The sequence below is a fragment of the Cervus elaphus genome, chromosome 30 (genome assembly GCF_910594005.1).
Source record: "Cervus elaphus chromosome 30, mCerEla1.1, whole genome shotgun sequence".
Taxonomy (NCBI): Eukaryota; Metazoa; Chordata; class Mammalia; order Artiodactyla; family Cervidae; genus Cervus; species Cervus elaphus.
Window position 1 is genome coordinate 46,968,223 of NC_057844.1, and position 16,505 is coordinate 46,984,727.

Below are 16,505 nucleotides of genomic sequence, written 5' to 3' on the forward strand. Positions count from 1 at the left end.
CTTTCGTATCCATTTTAAACATTCTCAAGCTTATCCCATTTTTGGAACCTTTCATTTATCCCGACCCGGGGATCGAACCCATATCTCTTGCATCTCCTGCAATTTTCTTCTCTAACTACTCTACTTTCTCTACTTTTAAACTGAAGAGAGAATTGCCTACTGCTCTGGTGTTCGACAGATTTCAGTTGGAGTCTTTACCATACTGTTCGTGAGCTCTCAGGTTCTTATCCTCTCCAAGCCTACTTTCTTCAACCACAAAAATGAAATGAGTATAATATTAATAATATGCCCAGTCGTAGAGTTAAGTATTAAATGAAAGAATGTAGCTATACTATTCATAGCACCAGAACGGTCATACTGAGTCCTTTGCTTACATACATCTGCTTCAGCCCCTGGCAGTCTGCCTTCTGTACCCATCCCTGAAGCCCTGTTGTGTTGTTTGTGGGTTTTGTCCCCAGTCGTCACTGATAGCCCTGACAGCCTTGCCTCCTCAAAGCAGTTCTTCTTTGGATGTCCCTGCCACACACCCCAGGCTCACGCTCTGCTTCTATTAATCCTCCCTCGGGTTCCTTCGACTCTGTCCTTTCCCCACCCTTTAAATGTTTATCTTCTTCAGCATTCTGTCTCCATCTTTGTGCAGTTGAGCTATCAGTTTGGCTAGAATCTCTCTAGTAGCCAAAGCAAAGGAAGAACATTGTGATGATATTAATGTATAGTTCATGATCATTTACTATGTGTTATAAGCGCTTTACATGTATCACTTGATATAACCTGCACAGCAACTCCATGGGGTCGATGAGGTAGATAAGAGCAATGAAGTGCTGAGAGGTAAACCTGCTCCAAGTGCTGCTCCAGGTAATTCAGTTCTAGGCAGGTGAATTCTGGAGATCTCTGTCCTAACCAGAACAGTATGCATTCTCCCCCAGACAGATGATTAGTAATGTTTAGAAAGGTATAAACATTCTTCAGGAAACTACAGCATCTTCTGGGACACAGATCTGAAGTAACATGTGTGGTGATTCTTTGGGAGAGATGAGAAGGTTTCCTCAGCTATGATCTGCTAATAAATACCCCTTAGTAACATTTCATTCTCATGGAGAATGTCAGTGCAGAATACTATAATATATTACCAACGCAGAACACACCCAGTGTCATTTTTCCACGATTACATTTTTCAAATAGCCATCTGATAGAAATTTGGAGCTAACATTTCACAGTCAGGCCTAATAGTTTAAAAGGGACATGAACAGTGTCTTAGTCTTTTTTGTATTTACAGTATCTAGCCCAGGACCAGTCAGGCCTAATAGTTTAAAAGGGACATAAACACTGTCTTACTCATCTTTGTATCTACAGTATCTAGCCCAGGACCAGTCACTTAGAAATAGTTGAGTCAGTCTGTGACCTGCATGTGACCGCACTGAGCTCGTCAGCTCCTTAAAAAAGAATGACTTGGGACAGGATGTATTTCACGTGACAGGTTCTGGGGGTAGAACTGATGATCGCTTGCAAGATCTGCTGAGTTCAGAGGGTCAGAAGAAGTAGGAACTCCATCCCTGTGTCCTGCTTCTCCTCCCCATTTCCGTATTCATGTTTTTCTTTATTAATTTATTGTATCTATTGCATTCTTACTGTATACCAAGTCCTGTATAAAGTAATAGGGATCCAGTGGTGAACAAGATAAAGTCCCTGCCCTTAAGATGTTTATACTCTGGTGTGAAAAAACTGATTTGATAATACACTAAGATCAGTACTCTGAAGGGAGTGTTGATAGTATTCGGCTCTTCAGGCAGTGAGAACAGGTTAGAGGAAGCAGTGTGTTCAGAGAACCTCAGATCTTTATTAGGGTTGGAGGTGAAATGTGAAGGTGAGAAATGAGGCTCACGGGAAACAGGGCCAAGTGTATATTTAAGGTTTGTACTTCCACTCCTCTTCCACATCTCTGCAATCCCTTTCTACTAGTTTGATGAGTACCAGGAAGCTCAATGTAGAAATGTGTTCCAGGCACCATAAAACTCCTTTTTTGCTGAATACCACAACTGAGACTGCACAGTTAATCTTTTCAGTAACTATTTTTCATTGTGAATGTTTGATATTCATGTGACTCTTTGCCTGTCATTGTGAACTCTTCAAGAACAGGGGCAGTGTTTCATTCATTTCTGTGTCTTTAGCATCTAGTAGTAACTCAATAAATGTTGAAAATTTCATTCGCATTTGAAGTCATTTTATGTGTTATGCTATTCACCAAAGCATAGTTGTCCTATTTTTCTATGAAAAACAGAGTTCAAGTTTTAAACAAATGAACTTATAGACTACTCAGTGAGTTTAAGATTACCTGTCTTTGAGTAAGGAAAAATTACTAAATAGAAAAATAGAGGATTTTTTAAAATTACAAAGATACAGTTCAGCGAAAGAATGCAATACGGAATTTGCTCAAGTATGTTTAGTTTGAATGGTTTGTTACTGTTTTTGATCTATAGACTTATGAGGAAGATCGCAGAAACTACTCTGAGCTTCAAATTAGATGTCAACGTTTGGCCTTAGAATTAGCAGACACAAAACAGTTAATTCAGCAAGGTGACTACCGTCAAGAGAACTATGATAAAGTTAAGAGGTAAGTAGTTAAAATATCTACATTACTTGTTCTCTTTTTTGGCATGCATCAGTCACTTGAATTCTTACCGTCATCATCATTAATGCTACTTTATTTCTCTTTCTTCTGTTTCCATAGTTTGTTCTTTTCTAAAATGTCATATAGTTGGAACCATACCATATGGAACCTTTTCAGATTGGCTTCTTTGATTTAGTTATATACATTTAAGTTTCCCCCATATCTCTTCATGGCTTGATAGATCATTTGAATAATGAGTAGTATTCTATTGAATAGTACTCACTGAATAATAATATTCCGTTGAATGATAAGTAATATTCCACTGTCAAGATGTAACCACAGTTTACTTATCCATTCACCTGCTGAAGGACATCTTAGTTGCTTCCAAGTTTTGGCAGTTAGGAATAAGGCTGATATAAAAATTCATGTGCCAATTTTTATATGGACATAAATTTTCAACTCCTCTGGGTAAATACCAAAGAGTGTGAGCATACTTGTATGGTAAGCATATGTTTAATTTTGTAGGAAACCAGCCAGGTGTCTGTCCCAAAGTATCTGTACCATTTTGCATTTTCACCAGCAATGAATTAGAGTTCCTGTTGCTCCACACCCTTGCCAGTGTTCGTTATCAGTGTTCTGGATTTTACATTCTAATAGGTGTGTAGTCATATCTCATTGCTTTAATTTGCATTTCTCTGATGACAGGTGATATGGAACATCTTTTCATGTACTTAGTCGCCATCTGTATATCTACCTTGGTGAGGTGTCTGTTAAAGTCTTTGGCTTATATTTTAATTGGGTTGTTTGTTTTCTTACTGTGAATTTTAAGAGTTCTTTGTATATTTTGGATAATAGTCCTTTGTTTATCAGATACATCTTTGGGAAATATTTTCTCCCAGTCTGTGCCATGTCTTCTTATTCTCTTGACTATACCTTATTCTTTATTGTATGAAAGCATGTAGTTTTAGCAGCTTGGTGAGTTTAGATTGTATTTTTAAATCAGTTGTTTTTATTTTATTTAGAAGTTGCTTTTGCCTCTTTAAATGTGATAGGAAACCAGGGAAATCCTATGTGTATAAATATTTTTGAACTCTTACTTGATTATTTTTATTTTATGGAGTGAATGTAAGTACTTTGCAGTTTTATCTAAAGTTTTTTCAGCTATTTCTTTTCAACAAAAGGCACATACACTTTCAAAAAAATGATACTTTCTGAGGATATGTTTCCCATTGTGTTGCTGCTAAATAGCTATAGCATGTAATTTTCCTTTTGCTGGAATAGACTAATGAACCACTACTCTTGAGAAACCTGTATGCAGGTCAGGAAGCAACAGTTAGAACTGTACATGGAACAACAGACTAGTTCCAAATAGGAAAAGGAGTCCGTCAAGGCTGTGTATTGTCACCCTGCTTATTTAACTTATATGCACAGTACATCATGAGAAATGCTGGGCTGGAAGAAACACAAGCTGGAATCAAGATTGCCAGGAGAAATATCAATAACTTCAGATATGCAGACGACACCACCCTTATGGCAGAAAGTGAAGAGGGACTAAAGAGCCTCTTGGTGAAAGTGAAAGAGGAGAGTGAAAAAGTTGGCTTAAAGCTCAACATTCAAAAAACTAAGATCATGGCATCTGGTCCCATCACTTGATGGGAAATAGATGGGGAAACAGTGTGGAAACAATATCAGACTTTATTTTTCTGGGTTCCAAAATCACTGCAGATGGTGATTACCGCCATGAAATTAAAAGGTGCTTACTCCTTAGAAGAAAAGTTATAACCAACCTAGATAGCATATTAAAAAGCAGAGACATTACTTTGCCAACAAAAGTCTGTCTAGTCAAGGCTATGGTTTTTCCAGTAGTCATGTATGGATGTGAGAGTTGGACAGTGAAGAAAGCTGAGTGCCGAAGAATTGATGCATTTGAACTGTGGTGTTGGAGAAGACTCTTGGGAGTCCCTTGGACTGCAAGGAGATCCAACCAGTCCATCCTAAAGGAGATCAGTCCTGGGTGTTCACTGGAAGGACTGATGCTGAAGCTGAAACTCCAGTACTTTGGTCACCTCATGCGAAGAGTTGACTCATTGAAAAAGACCCTGATGCTGGGAGGGATTGGGGGCAGGAGGAGAAGGGGACAACAGAGGATGAGATGGCTGGATGGCATCACCGACTCAGTGGACATGGGTTTGGGTAGACTCTGGGAGTTTGTGATGGACAGGGAGGCCTGGCATGCTGCGATTCATGGTGTTGCAAAGAGTCAGACACGACTGAGTGACTGAACTAAACAACTGAATTTAGCTATATGCCCTTAGGAAATCTCTAATTATTCTAAGCTGAAGTTTTGTCATTTGTGAGTTGGTGCTAATACAAAAACTACGCTGTATAAATTTAGAAGATTGAATAATTTTTATGAAAATATATATGTGTGCATGTATACACATATATGTAGAGAGATTATTCTAGTTGTCCACTGCTGTGTCTACTTGTACCTAAAATAATTCTTGAACCATGTAGTCACTCAGTGTTTGTTAAATGGATGAATGCTTTATAAACTGTGGAACACCGTAAGTGAATTTGCAAGGATTTGGGAATATAACACTGGTGCTCCTACTCCCAGCATGACTGACATGCAGCGTGCGTTACTATGTATGTATTATTATATCATAATGTAGTGATTATTAGAGCTTGAAATCCATGACAGCTGTACCTTTGGGTTCTCAAATAAAGCTAGATTTAAAAGAATCATTTCAAAATGAAGTAGATTGTGATGATAAGATGATACTTTGAGTTGGTGTCTTGATGATCTCTCAGGGCTTCCCTTGTGGCTCAGCTGGTGAAGAATCTGCCTGCAACGTGGGAGACCTGGGTTCGATCCATGGGTTGGGAAGATCTCCTGGAGAAGGGAAAGGCTACCCACTCCAGTATTCAGGGCTGGAGAATTCCATAGACTGTACTGCCTGTGGGGCCATAGAGTCAGACACGACTGAGCAACTTTTACTTTCTGCCACTATAAACCTATAGCAACAATAGGTAAAATATGAAAGGAGAAAACTGAAAGGCATAGTCATCAAAATAATCCAGAGTGACCATGAAAGGGTGGGTGAATGAACCGAGATGAGGCCATGAGTTGATAATTCTTTATGGTGAGTGATGAAAACAGGGAGTGGGGTGAGGAGGTGTCTCATTTTATCATCTTTATTTATTTATATATGTTTTCTATAATGAGAATCTAAGAAATAAAAATATAATAAACATCATCATGTACTGGAAATGGAACAGGAAAACAACCAAGCAAGGGTGGCTCAAGCTGAGAATCCTTTGGTTTGCTCAATAGAAAGAATGGATTTTTAAAAATTGGTCTGATCACAAAAATATAAACTGGGAGGAAAAATCACTTTAATGTCCTTGATAAATTCTCACAAATGTACAAAAGAGAACAGGTATGTGGAGATTAGCTGCATCATTATTAGAAAGAATTCAAATGCTTTTTGACAGCAGCATGGAAAACAGATTATAAAAAAAAAGAAAATAGATTATAATTTATTTCTCTAATGTAATTCTGTGTAACAATTAAAATAATTAAATTAGATCTGAATGTATATATTTGCTCACTCAATCGCTTCAGTCATGTCCAACTCTCTGCGACCCCATGAACTGTAGCCCACCAGGCTCCTCTGTCCGTGGGATTCTCCAGGCAGGAATACTGGAGTGAGTTGTCATTTCCTTCTCCAGGAGATCTTCCTGACCCAGGGATCAAACCCATGTCTTTTTATGTCTCCTGCATTGGCAGGCGGATTCTTTACCTCTAGTGCCACCTGGGAAGCCCCTAATGTATACATGGATAAGTCAAACACATTTAATTTTAAGAAGCAAAATGCATACGCCCATCTTTCTTTTTTACACTAAAAAATCATAGCAAAAGTCATTACCTTGTGAGAAGAAAAACATTTGTATGTAAAGACATAAAATACTTAACATGAACCAGAATGTTAATACTGATAGTCATCTTTAGTTAGTGGGTTTATGGGTGATTGTTATTTTTTAACTTGTGCTTTGCTCAAGTATAAATACACTATTTTGTTAAGCAGAAAAAATCTTAGAAGTCATCTTTCTAAATGAGTTATTGAAAACCTAATGAAAAGAAAAACAATTTTTAATAGCTCTCCCCATGGAAACACCAGGAGAGTGTAAAGGGCAGAGGAATTGATTCTGACTATAGAGGACAAGTTAAGAAATAGTAAATCTGTTTCTCTGCTCATTTTTTAAGATACCTGTTTGTAGTTTTGGTCCAATTCTTAGTTTTGCTGTGTTGGGGAAAGAGCTGATCTAAGAATGGAAATTAGAATCTCTGGGTAATCATGAACAATTTGTGAATGAAGCAGTCGCAAGAATGCCTGCCTGTGTATCAGGAACACAATCTGAGTAATGAGTGAAGGGCTTTTGAGCCTAACAACTGAAAGCCTAGAGCCATGTTTAAATTCTTTAGAAGTTTTGACTTCCAGATTAGATTGAAAATGATTAGTGAAAAGACACCAGAATATATCTTTAAAAGTTTTATTGTTTACTTTTGTCAGTGTAGCTCACATATTTATTTTTTACAGATAATAAATTTATATTTATCTGAGCAAGATCTCAGAGAGTCTCCTAAATTTGAAAAACAGATCCTTTATTGTTCACAGAATGACACTGAAGTATCTCTGTTCAGTTTCCTGAAATATAATCAACCCTTTTAAAATGCTTGTTATAAAAAGAGATGTAGAATTTGCATATGTACTTGAGTTCTAGTTTAATAAAAATAAATGTATTTGAATTTTATAGTGAGCGTGATGCATTTGAACAGGAAGCAACTGACTTAAGGAGAAAATATGAAGTACTTGAAGCCTCTCACATAACTCAAGCTAAAGAAAGAAATGAATTATCAAAAGAGGTAAGCTTATAGAGTCACTTGTTTGTGTGTTCGTTTTTAATATTTATTTATTTGACTGGGTTGAGTCTTCATTGAGGCACGCAGAATCTTTATTGTGTCATGGCTATGCGGGATCTTTGTCCATCGCATGTGGAGTCTTAGTTCCCTGACCAGGGATTGGTCCTACATCCCTGCATTGCAGGGTGGATTCTTTAACCACTGGACCACCAGGGAAGTCCCGAGTCACTTGTTTTTTATTGTACAGTGATTGTGGACATAGCCCAGGGCTAGAATTGTGAGGCAAATTGCTTCTTTTTTGATGTAGTTGCTGGAAAGAAGGGACTTCTTAGTAGCTCTGTTTGGATGGAAAATTTCATGGTAAGAATTGGCCTCTTTATGTGTTGAGCACAAGCACAAATGAAAGAAATAATTCAGTAAACCCTGAAAAGTAGGATGACGTTGCCCTGGACACTCTCTGCCTGTGTGCAGGTGGCCACCTTACGACAGACTGTGACTTTGCTCCAAAAGGATAAAGAATATCTCAGCCGCCAAAACACGGAGCTCAGTGTGCGCCATGCCCACGAGGAGGATCGTCTGGAAAGACTTCAAGCTCAACTTGAAGAAACCAAAAAGGCTAGGGAAGAGATGTATGAAAAATACGTAGCATCCAGGCAAGGTTTACATTATTTTCCATATAAATAGATATAAATCAAGCCATCTTCTTTGAGGGAACTCCTGGCTTTGGGGACAAATAATCATTTGTTGATAAGGTTTATAGGATAATGTTAAGATAATTGTTTTTGTTTCTTCACAAGATACTCATATTCTAACTGATTTTTTTTCTTAAGACATTTTGTTTTTTTCCAAAAGCCTGTTTCTTTTAGGTAGGGATATATACACTGTTACTGTTTTTATTTATTTTTTTCTTATAATGTAATCTTTTTAGCTCCCAATAACTAAGATCTCTATTTAAGTGTTTTAAGAAAGTATTTATATACTTTCATATATTTAGTGTTAGTCACTCAGTCATGTCCCCATGGGCTGTAGACTGCCAGGCTCCTCTGTCCATGGGATTTCCCAGCATAGGTTGCCATTTCCTACTCCAGGGGATCTTCCTGACCCAGAGATAGAACCCAGGACTCCTGCATTGCAGACAGATTCTTTACCATATATTTACATGCCTCATATATATCTCTTCAGAAGGTATTTATTTTATCAGCATTTTTGTGAGCATTTCAAAAACTAAAATTCTAAATTTTATCCTTAAGACTTCATATATTCATAACATTTTTCTCAGCTTGTGGTATTTTTCTTCACTTTGTGCTTCTGCTAATACCCTATGTAATGCTTTGTGACTTTGCTGAGAGATCACAGTGACTGTGGTGGTTGTGCTTAGAAGGAAAGTTTTTGTAAAGAGTCCACGAGGGTCTTTTTTTTTTTTTAAGATTGTTCCCTAATATGCACCACATCAGATAATTATTTCTAAATGAAGTACATTCCACAATGCATTGGTTTTAAAGTCTTTGGCCATATGCATTAAAAACTATTAGTAAAATATTTTTGAAGGTGAATAATTATCCAACATGAACTAACATTTTTTATAGTGATTAAGCCTTTGTGGCAATATGTTTAAAAGGAAATCTTAGATGGAACTACTTTGAAACAGTATTTTTAGGAATTATTAAACTTTATATCTAATACTGTTTTTTTAAGGAACATTGTATGTAGAGCATATTTGATGTAAGGTATTAAAATCTTAGATGAAGGACAAAGACCTATTTCTTTTACCAAAAAAAAATAATAATAATAATGGATATTCCTTTTGACTCCTTTCAGAGACCATTATAAAACAGAATATGAAAATAAACTACGTGATGAACTGGAACAGATCAAATTGAAAACTAATCAAGAAATCGATCAACTCCGAAGTGCCTCTCGGGAAATGTATGAACGGGAAAACAGGTAAAAAAAAAAAAAAAAAGAAAAGTAGGACATTTCTGTGATATTTTATTGGTGTTTGAAGCTTATAGTTTTATTGAAATTAAACTTTAGTTCATGATGTAATGTCTTTTTTAATATGTTAAAGTTTGTCATAAATCTAAATCTAAGTGTAATGGAATATTAAAGTTCTCAGGCCTTTGATAACTAGCTTACAACAGGGTTTGTCAGACATTAGGCCTGTTTATTCTGTTATTCCTATTATCTTTTTATTACCCTGTTAACTTGTCCTTTTGCCTTTATTAAGGACAGAAATGAAAAGGAAATTAGAATTAAGAGATATTAGTTCTTCCAGTAACATGCCAGTGATTTCTCCAGGAAATTTCAAAGACTGGAATAATAATAAGAAATATTGCTTATGCCTCATTTAGCTGCTGGACCTAAAAGAAATCATATTTTTAGATAATCTTAAAGAAGGATAAGTTTTATTCATGCAGTTACTTTGGCATATATCAGGTTTCCTTAGTGATTAGCAGTATTAAGGGAAAAATAAATGCTACTTATTTCAATAGCATTTATTTTTATATACCATCATTATGATTCATATGGCTTTTCAAAGTTGACATTTAGAGGGAAATTTATTTGGAAATTAACTTAATTGTCATACTAGTTTATTAACACTGACTTGAGTGTGTTTGGTCTTTGCCAATAAGCAAGACTTTAAATCAGACTGTGACTTTTGGACTCTGTGGGAGAAGGCGAGGGTGGGATATTCTGAGAGAATAGTATTGAAACAAGTGTACTATCAAGTGTGAAACAGATCGCCAGCCCAGGTTGGATGCATGAGACAAGTGCTCAGGGCTGGTGCACTGGGAAGACCCAGAGGGATGGGATGGGGAGGGAGGCGGGATGGGGGATCGGGATGGGGAGCACATGTAAATACATGGCTGATTCATGTCAATGTATGGCAAAAACCACTACAATACTGTAAAGTAATTAGCCTCCAACTAATAAAAAGAAATGGGAAAAAAAAAAAGAGATGTCAGAAAAAAATAAATAAATCAGACTGTGGTTGGTATTAGAGAAGTTTACACGTGTACTCTCAGAACAATAAATTTATTTAGCAAATATTTACTAACCATGTACTGATACATGTCATGAGCCATAGATACAGTGGTGACCTTTACCTTCACAAAGCTGGCAGTCTAATGGAGAAATAAAGGAACAATGAGCAAAAGTATGATGATAATAGAGCAAACGGCAGGATACTCAGAATGAGACCACATAGACTCAAGGTGTATCTAACTGAGGCCTGGGAGGAATTGGGGAAGGTTACATGGAGGGAGAAATGCGTATGCTAACATCGGCATGGTGACTAAGAGTAAGACCGTCAGTTATGGAAGGGAAGGAAATTAGGGGCACTGATGCATACCCTGGAGACAAGTCAAAATGAAGTTTTTTTAACAAGCTGCAAATAATTTAGTATGGTTAGCCCATAGACTGAGAGACAGTGAGTTGTAAGAAATGAAGCAGAAAAGGGAAATGGGCCCTAATTATGCATTTGAGCCATTGTCTAACATCATAAAGGGTTAGAAGATTTTGAGACTATGCATGATATGATCTGACTTTATATAAGAAGTCCATTCTGTGATGTGGAGGAAGATTGAGTGTATGAAGCTGTGGACAAGGAGGCCTCTTTTAGAGATTGTTTCCCTTACCAAGGTGGCAAGTAATGATGGAACTACAATAGTAGCAGCAGAAATGGGGAGGATTGGGCCAGACTGGGGAAAATGCTCAGGAGGTAGAACTAAGCTAACTGGATAGTTAGGAGGATTCAGTGACTAGATTGGACTGGGGAGTGAGAAGGATGTCACTAGGTTCTTGACTGGGCAACCGTGGGGACAGTGATGCAGTCTTTAAAGCATCAGAAAAATACATGGCTTCACCTGAGAAACATGACAAATTTAGTTTAGTTTTATTAAGTGTCTGTGACATATGTAAATAGAAAAATTGACTGTATAAGATCTGAATCTTAGAAGAAAGATCCCAGACATGCGCTAAACCTGTGGCATAGGTAATGCTACTGTTCTCTTTTACAAAGAAGTGCTTTTAGTCCTGTGACTCAGTTCTGTTATGGGATTTTGTAATAAAGGCTTTTATTGGTCAACTTAAAAATCTTAAAATTTATGGGATTGTTTCTATGATAAACATGCATGATTACTTCCAAATAGTACACATAGCCACATAAACCTTCGTATGTAGCCATTTTCAGAATGTACTGATTTTTCAGTTTTTGTTGTTATTGTGGGTGGTGGTAGTGATTTTCATTTTTTCTAAAGTCCTTTAAAATACAGCTCATGTATTTGCAATTTGTATTTACAAATTACAAATGCAATTTATAAATTATATTTACAAATTTACATGTATTTACAAATTGATGTAAACTAGCCCCTCTTCTCTAAAATGATTGGTAGCAGTAGGTTGGGAAACAGATGATGGAACCATTTCTGGAAGCAGGGAAAATGAGCAGGTTTCCTTTTCCCCTGTATTCTGACTCCATAGCCACGTCAAAGTGGATGCCACCTAGTCAGGTTCTTCCTGGGATTGGGGCTGCTGCTGCTGCTGCTACTGCTAAGTCGCTTCAGTCGTGTCTGACTCTGTGCGACCCCATAGACAGCAGCCCACCAGGCTCCCCCGTCCCTGGGATTCTCCAGGCAAGAACACTGGCGTGGGCTGCCATTTCCTTCTCCAATGCATAAAAGTGAAAAGTGAAAGTGAGGTCGCTCAGTCATGTCTGACTCTTCGCGACCCCATGGACTACAACCTACCAGGCTCCTCCGTCCATGGGATTTTCCAGGCAAGAGTACTGGAGTGGGGTGCCATTGCCTTCTCCAGGGATTGGGGCTACCACCCTAGAAACCCCAGCCAGCCACCAGGATGACTGCATGATAGTGAATCTAGGGTGGATGGTTGCCACCAGGTGGAGCCAGACTGCAGCCTGGGCCCCCAGCCAGCTGTGATACAGGCTCACCTGTATCATTTTATTAACCGCACAGTAATCTAATCGTATGTTTTATGTGGCTGAATTCTTTTGAATCCCAGTTTCCTCACTCTGGCAGGAGTTAACTGTAGTTAGAGTTTGCATTCCACTTGTCTTTCACAAGGTAAAAATAAATTGTAAATTATTTCCTTTGAAACTTACAGCAAAATAATTAAGGAAAGGGTTTTAGTGTTCCTTGCTATGAAACATGATATCCCGAAAACACAAGAGTACTCATTTAGGTGTTTTTGTGTCTGAGCAAATTGATCACTTGTTTTGGACTTATATGTTTATGCTGATTACTTTTACTTCATCAAAGTGTGCTGTCATAATATTAATTAAAATGGAAAAAGTACTTACACTTGCATATATGTACTTAGTCTCCTTGCCCCTTGGGCAATAAGCATTTTTAGGAGATAGATTAGAGAAATATGTTTTGCTTTTGGTTTGTTTTCTATGCAATGGAGGATATTATAAGAGAATGCCTTTTTAAAGACTTAAACATAAGTCATGACACTGTAAAACCCCTAGAGAGAAATACACAAAATATTCTCTAACATAAGTTGTAGCAATCAGTCTCTCAAGTCAATAGACATAAAAGCAAAAATAAACAAATGGACCTAATCAAACATATAAACTTGTGCATAACAAAGGAAACCATAAACAAAATGAAAAAAATGGCATATAGAATGGGAGAAAATATTTGCATATAATACAACAAGGCTTCATTTCCAAAATATACAAATAGTTCATATAACCCAATAACGAAAAAGCAAACAACCCAATCAAATAATGAGCAGAAGACCTAAATAGACATTTATCCAAAGAAGACACACAGATGGCCAATAGACACCTGAAAAGATGCTCAATGTGTCTAATTATTAGAGAGATGCAAATCAAAACTACAGTGAAGTGTCACTTCACACCAGTCAGAATGGCCATCATTTAAAAGTCTAAAAATAACAAAAATGATGGAGAGAGTGTGGAGAAAAGGGAATCTCCTACATTGTTGGTGGGAATGTAAATTGGTTGCACCCACTATGGAAAACAGAATGGAGATTCCTTTAAAACCTAAAAATAGTTGCTGTATGATTCAGCATTCCTACTCCTGGGCATATATCTGGAGAAAACTCTATAATTGAAAAAGATATGTGCACCCATGTGTTCATAGCAGCTATACAATAAAATAGTACTCAACCATAAAAAAGAATGAAACAGTGCCCCTATATGGCAGCATCATGGACGGACCGAAAGATTATCACATTAAGTGAAGTAAGGCAGACAGACAAAGATGAAAACTGTATGACATCAGGTATATGTAGAATCTAAAATATAATACAAATGAACTTATTTACAATACAGAAACATTCTCACAGACAGAGAAAATAAACTTAGGGTTACCAAAGGAGGGGCAGGCGTAAATTAGGAATTCAGGATTAACAGATACAAACTACTCTACAAAACAAACAAGATCCTACTGTATATTATAGGGTACTATATTCGGTATCCTGTAATAAACCATAATGGGCTTCCCTGATGGTTGACTGGTAAAGAATCAACCTGCCAATGCAGGAAATGTGAGTTTGATTCCTGAGTTGGGAAGATCGCCTGGAGAGGGAAATGGCAACCCACTCTAGTATTCTTGCCTGAAAAATTCCATGGACAGAGGAGCCTGGCAGGCTACAGTCCATGGAGTCACAAAAGAGTCGGACACAACTGAGTGACTAAATAGCAACAACCATGAACCATAATGGGGAAAAAAAAAATATGTACTGAAGGGTTGAGATTTAATGAAGTAATTTTGCTACTTTAATAAAGAGAAAGAGTGCCTTTTATTTTCTCTTCTTAGATGTAAAAGGAAGATGGAACTCATTCCATCCAATCTTGATCTGCCTCTGTGGTCAGTCATACCAGTAGTTTGTGAAGTTAAGGGGTTGAGAGGTAAGGGGAAGAGAAAATAGAGATGAAGACTTAAGAAATGGCTGAGATAAGCAAAAAGAGAACTTATGTATTTGGTACATCTAAAATACTTTATTTAGAATTATTATGTGTATAGCATGCTTTGGCTCAGTCTAGGAGTTTGGGTTTCTTGTCTTTTTCTGGACTTTATTCTTCTTTAAAATGATACTTGGAAGCTGTGTGAAATAATGAATGAAACTCACTCTAGTGGTGAGATTTACTATATAAAAGACTTCTTACTTAGTAGGACCCTCTTGTGCATTTGGAAGAAAAGCATTATTCCCTGAACAGGGAGTATAGTGTGAGAGAGATTTGGAATGAGACAAATTCTGGCTGTACGACTTTATTAGCTGAGTGAATATGTTACTTAATATCACTGAAGTTTAATTTTTTGTTATATAAAATGAGCTAGTATATTTCACAGGGTGATCTGTAAGTTCTAAATGAGATAAAATGTGAAAAAATGTACACTATAAACTATAAAGCTGTATATAAATGGTAGTTATTTAGGTACCTTTTATTTATGCTGCTGCTGCTGCTAATTTGCTTCAGTCGTGTCTGACTCTGTGCGACCCCATAGATGGCAGCCCACCAGGCTCCCCCATCCCTGGGATTCTCCAGGCAAGAACACTGGAGTGGGTTGCCATTTCCTTCTCCAGTGCATGAAAGTGAAAAGTGAAAGTGAAGTTGCTCAGTCGTGTATGACTCTTTGCAACCCCATGGACTGCAGCCCACCAGGCTCCTCTGTCGATGGGATCTTCCAAGCAAGAGTACTGGAGTGGGGTGCCATGGCCTTCTCCGTTTTATTTATGAGAAATGCTTAAAAAATTTCTTTTATCCACTATGTTGACAGTTTAAGTAAAATGAGCATATTATAAAAGAAAACTGGTAACATCATGGAATTGTTTGCATGCCTGTGTGCTCAGTTGCCAAGTCGTGTTCGACTGCAGCCCCGTGGTCTGCAGCCCACCAGACTCCTCTGTCCATGAGTTCTCCAGGCAAGAATACTGGAGTAGGTAGCCATTCCCTTCTCCGAGGGATCTTCCCGACCCAGGGATCAAACTCAGGTCTCCTTCATTGCCGACACGTTCTTCACCATCTGAGCTACCAGGGAAGCCCTGGAATTGTTTATCGTCACTAAAAAGGCAGTATTATAAAATACATAATTATTCTTAAGTGTTGATTTCCATGGAATTTATCCATTTTTGTTAAATAAGACAATATAAGCATAGAGGGTCTGCATGCCATTTGTTTCAGTCTAAATTTCTGCATTAAATGGCTTACTTACTGTTGATTAATATTGTAAAATGGTGAAATAAGAGGAGATAAATTCAGCTGATTAAGTTTTTCCGGAATGTAAAACTGATTCATTATTATAACCACAGAAAGAGCTATACGCATAGTAACACTGTAAAAAGAGTTGAGTAAAGAAGAGTTTGTGAGAGATGCTCATTATACTCTTTTTTTTTTTTCTGCACAGAAAAATATGAAAATGCAAATTGCTTTACAGTTATTTAAAAGGGGGAAGGCAGTAGGGAAAAGGAGATCAAAAATATGCTTTTAAGTGTAACAATTAGTATTGCTTTAGTGATTTTATTTTCCCACCATATCACTGAAAACCATCTTGACCACAATTTATCATTTTCCAAAGTACTCAAGAAGAAATTTAAAGAAATAGAAGACTTAAGTTTTGCGTAGAATCTCAGAGTGATAAGCACCTTTGAATCTTGGATCTGTTTATTTACAAAAGTTAGTTGAGTATACATAACACATTACAATAGGTGAATTGCAACTAGTGTACAGGGATTTCGTTCGTGATTTGAGAAGTGTATGCCCTCATTAGCACTTAAACAAGCATACTTCTTTCACTCATATCTTAACAGATATGGGGCGGGGTGTTGGGGGGAACATGCCACATGACAGGGGGGTCTTCCCACCAGGGGTTGAACTCATGCTCCCTGCAATGGGAACATGGAGTCTAGAGCGTGGAGTCTTAAACCACTGGACTGCCAGGGACGCCCTGTATATTTTTAAAGTTCTTTTATGAAAAA

General features: G+C 37.4%; 1 protein-coding gene across 5 annotated transcripts in view; it reads left to right on the forward strand.

Annotated features, from left to right (window-relative positions):
• The window catches only part of PIBF1 (progesterone immunomodulatory binding factor 1), a 222,445-nt gene that overhangs the window by 40,467 nt on the left and 165,473 nt on the right, over positions 1 to 16,505 (forward strand). For all 5 annotated transcript variants that reach the window (XM_043891786.1, XM_043891787.1, XM_043891788.1 and 2 more), the window contains 4 exons: positions 2,478 to 2,611; positions 7,430 to 7,538; positions 8,007 to 8,188; positions 9,354 to 9,479. In XM_043891786.1, the coding sequence (XP_043747721.1) occupies positions 2,478 to 2,611; positions 7,430 to 7,538; positions 8,007 to 8,188; positions 9,354 to 9,479 (551 nt within the window). The remainder of the gene's footprint in view (positions 1 to 2,477; positions 2,612 to 7,429; positions 7,539 to 8,006; positions 8,189 to 9,353; positions 9,480 to 16,505) is intronic.